Source organism: Ptiloglossa arizonensis, chromosome 3 (genome assembly GCF_051014685.1).
Source record: "Ptiloglossa arizonensis isolate GNS036 chromosome 3, iyPtiAriz1_principal, whole genome shotgun sequence".
Classification (NCBI taxonomy): Eukaryota; Metazoa; Arthropoda; class Insecta; order Hymenoptera; family Colletidae; genus Ptiloglossa; species Ptiloglossa arizonensis.
Window position 1 is genome coordinate 12,329,148 of NC_135050.1, and position 17,693 is coordinate 12,346,840.

General features: G+C 36.6%; 2 protein-coding genes and 1 long non-coding RNA gene across 5 annotated transcripts in view; 2 read left to right on the forward strand and 1 right to left on the reverse strand.

Moving 5' to 3' along the window:
• Positions 1-1,396, forward strand: part of LOC143144309 (protein ST7 homolog) — a 2,125-nt gene extending 729 nt beyond the window's left edge. Inside the window, exons 2-3 of one of the 2 annotated variants that reach the window (XM_076306594.1) lie at positions 49-947; positions 1,018-1,144. In XM_076306594.1, the coding sequence (XP_076162709.1) occupies positions 49-947; positions 1,018-1,026 (908 nt within the window). In that variant the 3' untranslated portion in view covers positions 1,027-1,144. Of the gene's footprint in view, positions 1-48 lie in introns of both variants that reach the window. The other variant, XM_076306593.1, reaches the window with a different exon arrangement.
• LOC143144282 (uncharacterized) overlaps positions 1-5,132 on the forward strand; it is a 16,911-nt gene extending 11,779 nt beyond the window's left edge. The window contains exons 2-4 of the long non-coding RNA XR_012991389.1: positions 2,924-3,046; positions 3,119-3,329; positions 3,484-5,132. This is a non-coding gene — a long non-coding RNA (uncharacterized LOC143144282). The remainder of the gene's footprint in view (positions 1-2,923; positions 3,047-3,118; positions 3,330-3,483) is intronic.
• Positions 1,496-12,006, reverse strand: Fwd (phosphatidylinositol 4-kinase beta fwd). Of its 2 annotated transcripts, none has more exons than XM_076306542.1 (12): positions 11,476-12,006; positions 8,948-9,191; positions 6,162-7,078; positions 5,834-5,951; positions 5,633-5,767; positions 5,371-5,537; positions 5,130-5,260; positions 4,799-5,029; positions 4,395-4,709; positions 3,932-4,308; positions 3,382-3,854; positions 1,496-3,300 (listed from the first exon to the last, which is right to left on the reverse strand). In XM_076306542.1, the coding sequence occupies exons 2-12, from the start codon at positions 9,127-9,129 to the stop codon at positions 3,113-3,115; spliced, it is 3,234 nt and encodes a 1,077-aa protein (XP_076162657.1). In that variant the 5' UTR covers positions 9,130-9,191; positions 11,476-12,006; the 3' UTR covers positions 1,496-3,112. The 2 variants fall into 2 exon arrangements, with proteins under 2 accessions (XP_076162657.1, XP_076162658.1); XM_076306543.1 differs by lacking the exon at positions 11,476-12,006 and adding an exon at positions 9,377-9,550.
• Positions 12,007-17,693: the final 5,687 nt, after the last annotated feature.

A 17,693-nucleotide genomic window follows, 5' to 3' on the forward strand; every position in this document is an offset into this window, starting at 1 on the left:
CATTAACTAGTTGTTAATACTTAAATGCCGATTAACTACTTCTGACAGGTAAGGCTGAATATGAAATAATGCAAACAGCTTGGAGGGAACGAAACCCAGTAGTACGAATAAAAGCTGCACACAGCGCTCTTGATCGTAATCCTGACTGTGCTCCTGCATATATATTACTCGCGGAAGAGGAAGCTACTACTATTGTAGAAGCAGAAAAAATTTTGAAACAAGCTTTAAAGGTAGCAGAAAATAATTATAGAAAATCTCAAAGTACTCAACATCAAGGGTCAATTGTGGAAGCCATTCACAGGAGAGATACAAATGTATTAATATATATTAAACGGCGATTAGCTATGTGTGCAAGAAAACTAGGAAAACTAAAAGAAGCTGTAAAAATGTTTAGGGATCTGACAAAAGAAGTTCCACCAATTATGAATGTATTAAATATTCATGAAAATTTAATCGAAGCTTTATTAGAAATGCAAGCATATGCAGATGTTCAAGCAGTATTAGCAAAATATGATGATATAAATTTACCAAAATCAGCAACTATTTGTTATACAGCTGCATTATTAAAAGCACGAGTAGTTGCTGATAAGTTTTCAACAGACATTGCTAGTAAAAGGGGTTTAACTACTCCAGAAATGATAGCAGTTGAAGCTATTCATAGAGCTGTTGAATTTAATCCTCATGTACCTAAATATTTACTAGAAATGAAACCTTTAATTTTACCACCAGAACATGTACTGAAGAGAGGAGACTCGGAAGCAATTGCTTATGCATTCTTCCATCTTGCACATTGGAAACAAATGGAAGGTGCTCTTAATTTACTACATTGCACTTGGGAAGGTACATTCAGGATGTTACCCTATCCCCTAGAAAGAGGACATTTATTTTATCCATATCCAACTTGCACAGAATGTGCAGATCGTGAACTTTTACCTTCATTTCATGATGTGAGCGTCTACCCTAAGAAGGAGTTGCCGTTTTTTATTTTATTTACAGCAGGTCTATGTTCCTTTACAGCACTTTTAGCGCTTTTAACGCATCAGTATCCTGATACCATGGGCGTTGTTGCACGATCGATGCTTGCCTGGTTCTCTCATCCATTTTATTACATTTTAGACAAATTGGAAGCTATTTTACCTTCTAATTTATTACAACAGCTCTCTAGAATATAAGATATTTGTATGATCTCTGTAATAATGACTTATTGTGATATTTATGATACTTATGCTTTCATTGTCATATACATCAATTATATATGTACATCCGTACTTCCCGAATTTCTTATGACTGATATCCTAATATGTATTTATAGAATCCATTATTTACTTAATGTTGTTAGTTAAAAGCGCCGTGTAGCGATCGATGTACAATTAAATAAAAATTTGAATATCTTTGAGTTATTTTCTATTTCTTTATACCTATTCTTTTAATAATTTATCTATTTTCCACTTATTTATCTAAGTTAGGATATTTGGGTATATTGATAAAAAATAAGTTTGATTGGATTTCATATTTATTTAATAATTGATATTATCAGTAGCTCATAATTGGAGGCGAAAGAACAAGGCAAACCAGAGATATTAATATTCTAATTAGTACAGAAAATGCAGAATTTATTGTATGAAATCAATAAAAATCTTTTTATAACATTCACAATTGTTTATGGTAAATAGGAGAATTGCACTGAATAGTTGAAGTAGCAATAATGAAATTAGTGCAACGATATTACGTAAATGTACGGTATTAAAATGCGAAGTTTATTGAGCGTTATGCAATATCAATTATCTTGAATCTCTGATCCGCCTTTCTATCATGAGACGGTTATGACAGAAGAAAGAGAGTTAAGACACTTGGAAGTCAGACGGCCCAGGTTTTATACATAGGCTGGCTCGCTGTGACTTTGATTTTGCTTCAAACATTCATTCTCAATTAATCTTAACTGATAAAATTTGTCACTTTATATACAATTCCTCTTTACTTTATAATTTACTTACTTAAACGAACATGTGTAACGCAGAAATACTATTAAATAACTATCTTCACACAACTAAGATATTTCGCATTATGACTATTAATGTATTGTATGTAATAAGAACATGTAAAAACTTTCAAATGTGATCCTTAAATTTTACTATATAGTTACTCCTTAGCGTATCGTTACAATTAAATGTATTTATAATAGTATTAATCTATAAAGTAGGAAATATTTTGAGTATTCGTCTCCTGTTAATATCTGAGTCTGTTTACACGCCTCTTTCACTCGAAGATCCTATACGAATCTTACACACCGTGTAATTCCTTCATTATCATCGTGGTGGGATTATTTATTGCCGAAAATTAACTACGAAAGGAATTCGATAAAAGTTCGCGCAATGTATTTATGTACAAACTATAGATTGTCCTTTTCGTAATAGATCAGTTTTTTTTCTTAGTAGATCAACGCACGTAGTCACTTCACTGTGTTCAAATTTGATCATTCCGCCATTCTCTACAAATAAGGCACCTTTAACAAATTACGCTGTTATAGGCTATAACGATCTAGCAGTCCAACATTCAGTCAATGTCACATAGTCTGCACCAACGATAGTTAACTCGTAGTTGCCAATAAGGCGTACATAGTCATTTTAACGTACACAACAAAACCAATTATACATATTCAATATTACTTAACGTAACAATTAAGATTTCATAAATTATTCCCTGTTTCGTTTACTATCTTTCACGGGTAATATGAGGCATGAAATTTTGTGAACGATACTTTTCACAAACCATTTTTAATTACCGGCGAATGTAGTATTTGTACAAGTTTTATTAAACGACGGCTATCATATTATTTTAAGAAACAAAGGAATAATTTAAGAGCGAGTAAAATTAATCTATTGAAATCAGCCTACCCTATTTGGAATAAATCTATATTTTTTAGGTAGCATTTCCTATGTATTGATCGTATCTGCACGCGATCAAATAATTAAGTTCAAAGGTAATTTGTGCTTACGGAATGCTATAAAGTTTAAAAGTTTTTGGAAGAAGTACCATATTACCAAACGTAAGTTTCTTTGCTTTTTGATAAAAACTATTATCTTTGCCACATAAATAAAAATTATTGTTATTATTAAAGGGTGCCATTTGCGAAATATTGATACCGATCGTATAATTTAGTAGACCACGAATGAATACTGGCTTCAACTAAGTCCTCAACGTGTCGGCGTAATTGATCTTCTGTCAATGTAAGATGGAATCTGTTTTTCAACCCTTGAACAGTTGCTGCACCACCACTACGGAAACACGGAAGTTGCGATCCTGCAATAATCGATATACTTTCTTAATTTGTAAGAACTAAAATGAATATATTCTACTAAATTTTATTTAAATAATTCTTACCTGATAACATGATCTCTACGAGATTAACTATTTTTTCCATGTGTTTTCGCGCTGCAATCAATCCTTGGAGAATTAAGGTTTTGAATTCTTGAAATTGTTTAGATTGACTTCCACCCATCACTTCTACAAACTCGGGCGTTAATTTAAATGGACTGGTCTCAAAGCCTAGATTTCGTGGTGAAGTTGAAAGAATAAATCCAAAATCTATATGTATCAGATGACCATCGCTATGAAGCAAGATATTTCCATTGTGACGATCTTTAACCTGAATTAAATAACAGACAAGACAATATGCTGCACAACTTTGAATAAAATTTTTCTGTGCAATACTAAAGGTCTCCGACGTAAATGGACCGAATTCTCTTTCGAAGTATTGAACAAGCGTTAATTGGCACTGTTTCTTCACTTGGTGTAGCGACACAGTATTCAAAATTGGTTCAATCAAACCACTATCATTAGATAAACATAAAATTCTGTAAAATAAAATTCAATAGTTAGTAAATTATTTTACAGTCATATTGATAAACATGTATAATAAAATTGTTCATACTTGTATGGCCGCACCCAAAGAGGTACTTGTTCATCTTGCCAGATTTTTTGTAGCATTGAAAGTAATTGTGAAGCAAGAAGCTCCTGTCGAAGGTCATCACCACATTTCACAATAACAGCAAGTAGTCTCCAAGATGCTAAATGACCGTACGGACTGGAAGCTCTTATGCGACGTTGTTTTAATTCCCATGGTTCTTTCAAGACTGCAGCCGATGGATCTTCCGGATCATGATTAAACGTTGCACTAGGTGTAGCAGCCATTTCACTTAACCGCCGTTTTATATCACCAGGTACAAATATTGGTTCTTTACTATCTGATGACTCTTGGCTCAATTGAGATATCGTATCCCTATCTTTTGGTTTACGAAGTTGTAAATACTGTAGAAAAACGTAAGATAAATTATTATCAATTTAGTTTCTCGTCTACTTTTAAAAGTATCAACTAAATGAATAGACCAGCCTACCTGTTGTGTGATTTCATCATCTTCTTGACTCCAACAATCATTAGGATCGTCATCGGGAAAGTTAAATGCAACATCTGTGCTTCTCACAGAATATGGAGAAATATTTTTAACCGGAGTTTGCCTAATTGGTGGCATATTTTGTTGTGTTTCGGACATAGATATGTTTGATGAATCAATCACAGTAGATTGTTCGCCTCCAGTTAAATTTTCTTCAGATTTAGTGTGCCTTAATGAACATCCCACTATTTTTGTCGGTACAGGTGATGTATAAATATCTTCTACTTCTAATACTTCAACATAAATTATATATGGTGCCTAAATGTTATAAATCGCATTAATATATTATAATAAAAGATACCGTTAACGAAGGTAAACATAAAATAGAACTATTTAAAAATGTTCACCTTATCTTTACTATTAAGGACAGCAGCATATTGTGGTGGCACTCGTACGATATGATGTGGTACTGAACTATGCAAAGGAAACCACACCCTTGCAGGGAGATTCAAATTGAGAGTATTAAGCTCCGCTATTAATTGAACAGTTTTACTTTCCTTTGTTGGAATAGTTCCAAGCAATTTACCAATTGATATTAATGCTTGTATAAATTCATGTTCTGGAGCAAGACGTGGCGCCTATAAATACAATGATTATTAGTTTATTCAAAATTGTATATACGAATTATTAACAATATAAAAAGAGAATAATTATATTTAATAAAGACAATCAAGTTACATTGCAAAAGCAGTCAGTTTTTTGTCCTCGTAAATCATTTACCACACCTTGGCAGGAATAAAAACAGGTACAACCATTGTCAAATGCTCGACCAGAGCTCAGGTCCCCAAGACTTACTTTATTTATTGTACCTTAAAATAAACAGCAGATATATAACAAAATTTATATTTGTATGATAAATACTATATCTATTAATACAATTTAATATTAAACAATATATCAATTTATGCAATTTGTCTACCGGAATGGCTACGACGTAGTGTTTGAAATAATCCGGTGGCATCAGACTGAGATCTTTGGTGTGTCTTTTTATTAGGAGATGTAACACTTTGCACTGTTGTTAACGATGTTGGTGCAGGAATCTGCAATCCTGTTATACGTTGCTTCTTATTCTCAATTCCCTTTGGCCTGTGTTATACAGGAAGTTCAAGTACAGAAAATTTTAATAGTTTCATATTGTTTATAACATATTCTCCTATTTTCTATTTCAGTTTGTTACATACCTGAGTTCATCTGAGAGAATAAGATTTTTTAGTTTGGTCCCATGAGACTTCTTTTTGGATGGCAAATGAGCATCAGAACTATACGCATCTAATAGCCAAGCACATTTCAATGAGAAATCTGCTGACTGTCTACACCTAACACATATAAAAACCATATCATTGTGAATATTTTATACAGTTTTTGCACCAATATATACATACCTATGGACAAGATATGGATAAAGGACTTCTGTAACATCATGAAGTTGTATATACATTACAACCAGCTGTGGTAAATAGAAGTCTACCTCGTTATCTGGGAAACTAAACATCTTGTTCCCTAAAAAATATCCTTCTTCATTTTTCGTTACAAATAAAATAGACATTTTTATATTATTGATAAATATTGTAAACAAATGTTTACAAAACTTGTGGGCTACATAATCTATCCACATTAATAGCAAAACAAACAAATTAAACACAATACTATCAAGTGATATTATACAAACTATTACTGGTTATTGCAAATCATGGATTAAAGATTACTCACCAAGGTAGCTCTGAACACCAGGCTCTTTAGAATTGAAAAGATAAGAAATCGCCATCGACATGTCAAAAATCTGACTTTCGAACAATCTGAGCAAACATCCCTCGGACGGTTTTGGTTGAACCGTTTCTTGTCTCCGACAAACGACACCAGTTTGTTTTTTTACAGTCGTCTCGCTGACTTCGGTCTGCACGGTAGTTCCACAACACAAAGTCATAGCCGCACCAGCTAACTCACTCTGCTTATCGTTCACCGGCGAGACTTGCAACGGATTTTGGAAGTCTCGCGCGTCGGCCGTTACGTCCATTTCAACGCGTAGTTCATCGCGCACGTATTCGTGTGCCTCAAGCTCTTTAATCGCGCTACTGGATCGCAGTTCCTGCGGTTCACTCGAATCACAGTTCGCGTTCTCGTGTTTACCTGACTCGTTACGATCACCATTTTCACCCTTTATCGACGGAGGTTCACTTAAATGCACCAGTTCTACGGGCGACACTGGCACCGACACCGACACCGAAATGCGTGCACTGTTTTCTTCACCGTCCACCGCATCCACGCTATCCATGTCACCCGGTTGCGATAACGAGGAGTCGAGGCTCTCACGACTGTGAAGGTGGTCCACGCTCGACTCTCTTGTCGCTGCGTTCGTGGCGTCACTGGAACCACTATCGGAACCGCAAAGTATACCCGAGTCATCGGATCCGAGACTGGCGAGATCCTCGCGTTCCCGGTTGCGCACCTTGCACGCCGGTACCGCGGCTTTAGCTACCGGAGCCGGTGTCGTCTCGCATTCCGGGCTTGGCGTTACGTCCACTTCCGGGATTCGTTGTAACGCGGAATCGAGACTTCGATTTCTATGGTGGTGCGTCAGCGTCGTCGCACTCGCCTGTGGAACAGGCGGCAACAGAATACCCATTGACCTGCAACCAACCGACGTCATTGAACGAATTTCAAACACTGATCACTCAATTGAATAAAATCGCGAGTTATCGTAACAATTTCTATATAAAACTCTGACAATGAGAGTCAATGAGTTATAAAAAGAATTTCAAGTGTCGTTCTTTAGCTAAGACACACGAGTATTTCTAGCTTTAGGTTGAAACTTTTGTAATCGACACTAATGTTTAAAATCTACTTAGCAGTAAATCTATTAAATTTATTTAACCCCATTCGGTACAAATTAGTTCGGCAAAATATGGGACAAAATTGTGGGAAAAGGCACTCGCGAAACGGGCTAAAGTAACATATTGCGATTATCTGCAAAGTAGCCATACGCTTATTTGCTTCGCGCGATACCAGTTATGTGGAAGCCAAATACTCTTGAATAGAAAACTTTAAGACAGTCATTCAATTTTATTTTATTTTTTTATGAATATCTTATACATATATATATGTCATTGAAACCACGAATCTGACCCGTGATATTTACGTTTAGCCTGTAATTGATACCAAGAATCTAACTTGTGATATTCGCGTTTGGCCCGAAATTGTAGGTATGAATCAGGCTCGTCATTGTACGTGAAGGGATTAATGTTAGTGTACCGTATAAGGGACGAGTGACAACGTATGTATTTGGGAAAAAGGACAGTTAAATATGAACCATGTGAGAGAGAGTTTGAGAAACTAAGTTGCCAGTAAAAAGAAAGCGTTGAAGTTACACGGTATAGATAAGTACATTTATATTAAATATTTATTTGCATTCATTGTCTGCAATTTACACTCCGCAAATGCATATTAAATATGAAATGTATTTTAAATAAATTTCAATGTACTTTAATTAACACGATGACTGACCAAACCAGAAAAGTAAAGGAGTCTAAAGAATTTTAACACAACAACTAGGAAAGAAAATGAAAAGTAGTTCAGAAAGTGTATTGTAGCTACTACTTTGCTTTTGATACGTATTTTAATTCTGGAAAATTGAAAAATATGAATATGAGCGTCACCATTTAGCTGAATCCTCATGTTTCATCCCGGATTCGTACAACGTGAAACCTTACTGTATCTAGCTATCCATTTGGAAACAGAAAAATAAAATCTAATATCGTTCGCACTGCGGTAATAAGGATCTATATTATGACTAAAATACGTATTAATGTAAAATATTTAATACAATATGAATGTATACATCTTAAAGAATATCGATTTCATATCGCAAGGTAATAAGCTAAACCGTTACGGACACGGTAAATTGAATTGAAAATTATAAAATCTAATAGTACATTATTAAAGATTCGAGATAAGAAAAATCGAACAATGAATATAAAATATTTGAGAAATGAAACACCTTTTAGAACTGAGGAATCTTTCTACGTTGCAATATTCGTCACCCTTCGTTTGATGAACAAAGAGCGCGACTCTCAATTTTAAATATCTTTCGTTTCAAAATATCTCGCAAACTGTTCGTTTTACAATATTCGAATCTTAATACTTGTACATATAGAACGACGAGATGGACTGATTTACATTAAAAACACCGATTCCATTTTTTTAGCGTTTGCAATTGCTCCTTACAGTTTTTGTATCGCATCTAACTTTGCATACAAAAAGTATAAGGTCACCGAAAGACAGACACCGGTATGGAAGCATAATATTTTTCTCTACCAAGTTTATCTATGTTAACCCGGAAGACAGTTACGTTCCACCTCGGTTCCTAGAATCACCCTGTGTACAGATAGTACCACGAAGTATGTAGCAGATAACAGAGACGAAAAATTACGACGCGCTATCTGCATCTATAAATGTCCTCCGGAAGCGGTACAACGTGACCACGACTATTCGTTACATACCTAAAGTCCAAACTATGATTTCGTTGATGTGTGGTCAGCCTGTTACGGTTGTTGATCGGCGGATTCGTCCGTCCGTGTACGAGAGGAACATTACAGTTGGCTAATTTATGTCGTTTAACATGTGCTACGCTTTCCTGGAGTGTCGATCCACCACTAGGTGTAACAGTTACTACTTTGCTCATATTAAAGTCGAACGAGCATCAGCTCGGCCAACAGTCATCTGCTGTTCATGTTGATCGTTCACCTGGGAACAACAGAGCATAATCGAAACGTTGAAGTAATCGTAATTAAATGGAAAATGTAGCTTTCGCGACGAGAACGTTCATTTAGGGGTAAAAAGAAACGTTTCCAAAAGAGCAATAACGGATTATAACCGTTTCGTGTAAAATACATCTAAAAAATTGCCTTTAAGACAAATTTTTTGCTTACATTAGTGATTGCCACATAAATATGCGTGCAGTATCGTTTTGAAGTCAACGGGTTTTTAATTTCACAGCTGCCGGTCGCACGAGCTGAAGAAACGTAAACAATGATACGAATGATTCAATTTCTTGAATCTCGTGCTAAAAAGCGAGGAATTACTGTATTTATGCTTGACAAAAATATAAAATAAGGCAACCTTTATTCAAAATTTATTCGAACCTTTTTAATTAAGGTGTACACATGGATGTCTGTTAGTATGGATTTTAAAATAGAGCTATTATTTGAACAAAATTAAACTAATTAGGTATTTAATGACTATAAATGACTTGTTTGATAGCATAGCATTGGAACATCTAATAAGTAGTAAAAAGAGGATAATCGTATTAAGTTAAATTGATGTTGCATTTTTGTCAGAAAATTAGAAAATTATTAACTAAAAAAATCTACAATAAATAGATAATGATGTTGCCAGTGAATGTTGATGTAAATAAAAAATAAAATAAGATTACTTACAAGTAGAACAAAACTTACAAGTACATGAATATTACATGTGTAACTTAATATTGAATGAAAAACCGTGTATTTTATGAACAAATCTGTAGTGATTAACACTTACAGTTTGTGTATACTTAATTGTGTTTACTAGAAAAACTTTCCCTTCTATGTGTAAGATAAATATAAATTTATACGAATCGTATTATTGTTATAAATATTGAACATATTACACTCGAAAGAAAAAAAAAAACATCATCTTTTTGTATTTCTTGAGTTATAATTAACGAGAATATATTTATTTGCACTTAAAGAACAAAATTTGCAAGTTTATGGAATAAAAATTAATGAACGTGTCTTGTATAAAATATATGATCTTAAAGAATAAAAATGGAATAATTGTGAACAATTCTCCATGTCAAACAGTGATTCGCATTTTATGTGGCATCTTATAGACCAATGAAACAATACTATGTATCAATTTTGCTAACACGTTCATAAAGTATTAATTCACGTCGTAAAAAGTCAATCGTACTACTTTGTAAACATGTTACGATTAGATTCTACTTACGACACACACATCTTAATAGAAACTTTCTTTTCTATTGATGCTTAACAGGAATCGCGGTGGAATTGTTGTCAATCGAACGTACTTGTGATTACAATCGCAGATATCAAATACACGCTTTAATAAATAAAATTCCGTAACTTGTTATCTCAGTTCTATATGGTAAACAACACTGCGTCGGAATTGTCAAATTGATAATCTCATCCATAAATTGTTATCAGTGTCGAGACGATGACAATCTCATTTCAAAGCGAAATTCAGGAAATGAGTGTATGGAAATGTTCATACATTAGTTTCGTTGTGAATACATCGCATTTGCATTTTACGAAAAAAGATCACCTCGTATGTACAAATGCGGAACGATGACCAACCACGCAAGGCGGCACCGTGACAGGAGCGTGAAACTCGTGCTAGGTACGAGAAAGTCGAATGCCAGTCGGAACAAAGCATACGTCAAAATTTTGCTCTCTACTCCATGACCACACGGTTGTACAATTTCTTACGATATTTTCCTCGGTCTCCTTTTTTTCTCGTTTCGAGGAAAACGAAAGTCGCTTCCCCTCACCCCCTCCGAAAAGAGATACGTTAAAGATCATCACTTTCTAGACGGAATTGTTTCGTGTTATCGTAATCGAAATCACACGGAACGTGCTTCCTTTCCCGCGAGATTAATCGCCGAGGCGACCGGTCGAGTGAAATCCCCGGGAGAGGAATAATTCAATAAGGTGGAAAATGGAGCGAAGTCTAAGGCTGTGGTATGCCGGCTTTTTACTCTCCCTCTTTTACTCGAGAGAAAGACTCGTCCTTCCGCTTGGTTCGTACTCACCCGCTGACCAGCGGTCGCGCAGCGATGGGTGTGCCAAAAGCACAGAAACCAAGCACTGACTATATACCGTCAGCCAATGGAATCCACACCCCCATAGATATTATGCCTCTCCCTTATTCATACTTCTGTTCCATAAAATCAATCGGACGCAGAAAATCCGCTTTCCATCGAACACTAGCATACAGTTACGGAAACCGAAACGGAATGTCAATAACTTACCTCGTACTTGAATTCGAAACTTTGTTGCGATTGAGACTGCACCATGCGTGAACGTTCTTCGGTTTTGCTTGTACAGCGCGTACAAAGTAGTACGGATGGGTAGATGGGTAGTATTACGGAATAAGTAGTTGGAAAAGGAGGTAGGAGAAAGAGAGAGCGCGAGAAAGGATGATGATGGTGACGATGCAGCGAACCCGCGAGTATGCAAAATGCCACTGGTGCGAAAAAGACAACAAGATATCCTTTCCAATGGCAGATTCAGACTGTCACGCACCGCCTAGTCGTCGTTCGTTTTCAGGCGATTTTGCACAACGCCTGGCTACGCCCTGCACGTTCGCGCACAGAGTCACACTTCATCACTTTCGTTTAATTGCACCAAGGTGTAACAGACACGAAGATGATAATGTACAGAGTTTTCTCGGCCCGAGAACGCAACTAAAAACACGCACGAACGAATTTCCGTGCCAACGCAAAAGGCGACCTCGCCAAGCTCGACTGCTTTTCGCACGACGCACTGAATACTACTCTGTGCATTGCTGCCAACGAAAGAAATGCAAAGTCCGGGCAGCCATTAAACAGTAACGTAAGAAGGCATCTAAGAGCCCCTGTACTTGTAGTAATCGAAATAAATCTTGACATCTACTTTCGAAAATATAATACGACCTTCTTAAATTTATTAATTCGACTACACGTACATAAAGATACATTTTATGATTTAAACATAGTCACGTAAAACTATTTTTCAATATTGTTAAAGGAAGTTTAATGTTTGAAAATAACACATTAAATAATATTTTAGTTCTGATACATTGATAAAAATAACAAGAGATGATGAATGTGTAAAAATAAGTAAAACGGCACAATGTGTACTTAATATTAAATAACCAATTGATATAAATGGTAGATATTGTTTACAACATTTTTAAAGTGTCGTCACTGAGAACATACGCGACGCGTGTGTTTCTTTGTATCGTAGTCTGATAGTGTAGCTAAACTGACATTAGCAGTGTGTTTCTATTGGCATCAACACATTTATGCTTACAATGATAATGTTTGTACAAGCTGTCAGTATCAAGAAAACCAAACGGTGATAATGATGGAATGCAAATCAACACGACCACTAGACATGCTCAGAACCGTTTTGTATTAATCTCTGTTGTAGAAAAACACATGCACGCACACATTCTCGTGATGATATGATAAAAAAAGGTTGTTAATACGTAGATGGTACGCGATCGGCAATTCTGCTCGTCTGTTTTTCGCACGGGGTTTAGCGAACGACTGACTTTAGGTTGGTAGTAGTTACTCGAGTGCTCGAATGGGAAAGGTCGTACAACTGTAAGTGCAGCTGTACTCGACGTACCAAACTGGAGACCGGTGTTAGAATCATTAGGAATTTGCGCTCCAGATGTATCTGCATACCATCATAAATAAACAAGCATCAAATTTTTTCGTTCAAAAGCTTTTTATGAAAAGCAGACTGTTCTTCTTGTTTTACACAAGTAACATTATAGGTGGCACAAATATTTTGTAGTAAGATTATTAGTAAATTCATTGGGCAGACGAGCAAATTTTTCTTATCTTTAATGCGTGTACAATCAAAGAAATATGACATTATACCAGCAACATTAATATCCGTAATGTCAGATATTTGTATCTTCGAATACGATAATTACATCTTTATAATATGAGGACGAATATGTTGTGCAAACTTTGAGAGTGAAATATTACAAAACTTGTTCATAGAATTGCAAATGCTATAGACGTTATAGACGCATACTTTTCCTATTACGGCCACAAAATTTATGTATTCGTCTTTCCATACAACTATTCTTTTGCAAGAGGCCGAATGTCCGTGAATCTTAGGATAAAAGCGAACGGTCGATGCTTCCTGTAATTTTATACGCTTTCTAACCGTACCTAAAAGCGAAGAGCACGTGTAGGTGCAACTGTCATCGGCTATTTGACAATCATCGACTACACTATCTCGTGAGCGTAAGGTGATTTCACTTTTTACCAAGTACCGCTCAGCTAGTTCCCACCGTATATCATTGCAGTTTGCGGTTAAGGAGTAAGAGGTGCTCATTTTCAATAGACATCGAGACGTCCGACATACTGATGCCAGACAAATGAAACGCAGGTAATACCGGTTACTTCCAACAGGCGAAGAAGCGATACATTTATTTCGTTTCGCATATTACGTACACATGTAATTCTGTGATTCCTAAATACTCTAAATGTAAAATAAACATTACGAAATAGTTAAGGTTCCCGTAACTTTCTTATAAAATACTTTTCCGAATATTCGAAAATGAGTCAGATCCAATATATTCATCGTAAACGTTAGACAGCTGTATTATTTATCATAACTGATCTTTGAAAACGAAAACTGCTCATTTATCGTTAGTGCTCGCGGTAACTCTATACGAAACATTGGCGCAGAGCCCGTAAACGCTACTCGAGAATTCTACTACCAAGCTTCATCACATGCTTGATAATTGCAATTACAAGTGTCCGTTTAATTTAGTTGCGTAACTAATTACTTGCTACAATTTCAATGTTAATCTCTCTGCGCGAATGTGAGAAATCCAAAAGACTGTGACAGCGGCTAAGAACCACAGAACGATCATTCGAGCAAACAGGAAAACATCGAGGTGTGCCGCTGAAGCTCCTCCGTTCGACCGCATCTGCGGGTCTTCCCTGAAGGATTAGTCACTGGAAGTGCACTGCTAATCGTTAAGTAGCACGAAAGGACGCTTCGTGCGATTTGCTAATGTAAACACTGCCATCTCGCCGGCAATGCTGCGCTTTGTATCCCGCCGCGCTTTTGAACTTTGCATGTCAATAATCCTTGACCTATTCGACGTATCAACGAACAAGAATGAAGAAACGTCCAATCACTGACGTTGAAAAACCTTTGCCCTTGCCATTGCGATTTAATACGCTCCTCTATAACTGTTTAGGTTTCCATTTAATTTCGATCGTGCTGAATAAGGCACAGTCAAGCGCCACTGGATGCATACTGGAAACTGTTGGAAACGGGATATTCAAACAACGACACCGATGCCTGTGCAGTAGGGGCAGGACCAACATTTACTTCCCTTGCCCCTCTACTAGCATCTTCCGATGTCGTACGGCATACGTCGTGCAGCGTTTAGCGTATAGTGACCATACGGCACATAGTATATAGTATATACTATATACCCACACCCAACGATGATACACAGTCACCTTAGCAGCGGTGCGCATAACGATCGACCGGTGTGCTATCGTATTTGGCGATACCAGTCAATGCTGTAGTTTTTTTTTTAAACGCGAACAATTTTACGGTCACGATAAGTTAGTTATTTCGTTATTCCCTCGTTTCAAATTTGACAAAATATTATTTCATAATATCATATCCAATATGATGATATTACGAAACTGTACAGCAATTTGCTTTGAGCGGAACATTCTCTTTGAAAATTTCACGCATAGGAGATCTTTATCTGGGTTCCTTAATTGTTTGGGTCAGTTGTCACGAGACGTTCAATTCAAGGTATCAATACCATAAACGGTTGATCTCTTACGCAGAGCTGCGAACGCGTGAAATAAGAAGGAAACGTCCGCTATCGAGAACGAGAGGTCCCCGTGTTGATGTTCGATCTTCCATTTCCGGGCTGAAGTCTACGTTTCACAATCCGTTATCTCGAGAAATTGGATTTCAATCGCGACGCAAGAACTGGAGGAACAGGCGTCGCGACAGCTCGCTGAACCTTGCGTGTCGCGTCGTCTCGTTGCAGCCTTGACCTTCTATCATACACCAATTAGATCTCACGAGCTTTTTCATCCCGGGCAATTATTTTGAACCGGTCAAATCCAAACAATGAAAGGAATCGCTCTCTTACTTCGATAACAATCTACCTTTCGAATTCCAGATACGCATGTGCGATGCTCACGTTCGCAATATTGCATAACGAAGACACAGTCTGCAAATTAGACGTAGATTTTTGTGAATTTTCTGACCCGTAGCCCGTAAACAGAGAACAGTTTCAACGAACCTAATAACAATTTCTTCGTTATTACATTTTTACGTAATTGTTAGGTTTATCAATGATTCACCGTTCCTCTACTCGCGTACTTATACACATGCACATTAGCGTCGATTATAAGTCGATTGTGCTACTGGTATTATTCGTATGCGCTCAGTCCTTGACAGGCTTTTTCTTCTACGTCTCTTATCGCGGACATTCTTCTGTACATTACGGTTAACATTACTGATAAGGTCAGCTCATGAATGACTTTCAGATACGTTTCTGTTCGTCCTTCCCACATAAGAGATGCACGTATCATTGACGCACTTAAAGGTATTCCACGGCCGGTTACGAACAATAAATCGATCGGTTTTGTCTCATAGTTTTTTTCTATACTCGATATCTTCGAACTCGTGGATCTCGGTGTTTGCACAAACGTCGATGCACGCGTACGTCGAGATACAATACACGCGTAATTGCTCGGCTAACACAGCTCGTTCCAAAAGTTCCCTCGACGCTGGCAAGCGACACGCTCGATCCCATATTTTGCTAAGATTTCTCCTCCTCGTTCTACTTTCAGTGCAGATGCTCCATCATAATAGTTTCTATTTTCGGTCAGAGGGTTGGCTACACGTTGTAGGTGCAGATGTTCAACGCCGGGCTAAAAGCGTTTGGGGGAGAAGGTCGTGCTTGGCGCTACGTATTTTCACGGAACTAATAGACAAATAGACGAAGCCGAACGACTCTTCTGGGAGACGCGTGCGAGACGAAGGGGACGGATATCGGTCGTTTGTAGACGAAACGAAACACAAACGATGTTCCCATTCGCAATTAAGGTAGTGGAAGAAGTCGCAATTAAGAGTAGAAAGGAGACGAGCTTCTTCTGTGCCGATCGCGAGATTGAATTTTACTCCGAAATAATACGAGTACCGCAAGTCCTGAACACTAGCAGCACTGTAGCCTGGGGGACACAATTGAAGACGTGATGAAAATACAAAGACACACTGAAGATATTGTAGCAGAGGGACGCCGAAGGGAGTAAATGAAATAGTATAGCATAGGAAAAGAAAAAAAATGAACGAGAACGTCCCGATATCTGCTATTATCGCCATCTTCGAGCAAACACGAATTGCCTCTTTGGTTACACAGCCAAAAGATATAACCATGGGCAATGCACACGATACGATTAAAGAATATTACAACAAATTGTATAAGTACAACGAAATAAACGAAGTTTTTGCTACGATTTTTCTACACTTTAAATATCGTTATATTTATATGTATTTATTTACGCGGTATTTATCAAACGGCTTGACACGATTTTCAATACATTTCGTCTAGAAAATAAATAACCACGTCAAGAGTATTTCTCAGGTGCAAGTAAGCGTATCATTAAAGAAACAGGAAGCTTTCGAAAAAAAAAGTGAGAATATAATTGCAGATAGTTAATAGCGAGTTTACCGAACGGAAAGCGTCCCAGAAATGGCTTTATCATGTAGCTTCGAGTGGCGCGAATTCCAGGTCGTTGGTGCTCTTGAATAATTGTGCTAACTTGTAAGAAAGCGAGAATTAAGAGGTATCTGACTTGGCTTCTATTCAATTAATCTTTCCTCTAGTCCATAATGTGTCGTCCCGTAGCGTTAATACTGCTGGCAACTGGAAGAATGCTCCTAGAATGTGAGCATTATACGCCACAATTTTCATATACGCTGTTATCTACCATTGAAAACACATGTGCCCTTTTGTTAACAACTAACGACAATATTGATATAAAAATAGATTCCATAAAAGAACCGAAGGAGTATAATTTAATCGCATACTAGTACTTCGATTCATGGTCACTTAAGTATGCAAATAAAATTTTAATAAGAGTCAATTTCATTCGATTAGTTAATTGTTATTTATGTCAATATTTAAGAAAAAAATATTGGCTAATTGTTTGCGAATGAATAATAATTTTTAAAATTTACCGTATTTTAAAGTCGAACAGTTTGTTCTTGAAAATATACGTAAATTTCCAATTACTTCTATTATCAATTTCTTAAATACCGTATCTTTGTTCAGGTAAAACTACAATGCCATAGAAAAATTAGAAACGTAACTGTAAATTGGTTGAATTTTTTGTTTCCACTTGCATCGAATTAAAGAATTAGCAATGCAAAATATTTTCAATATACAATTTACATAGTGAATATAAATATTTAT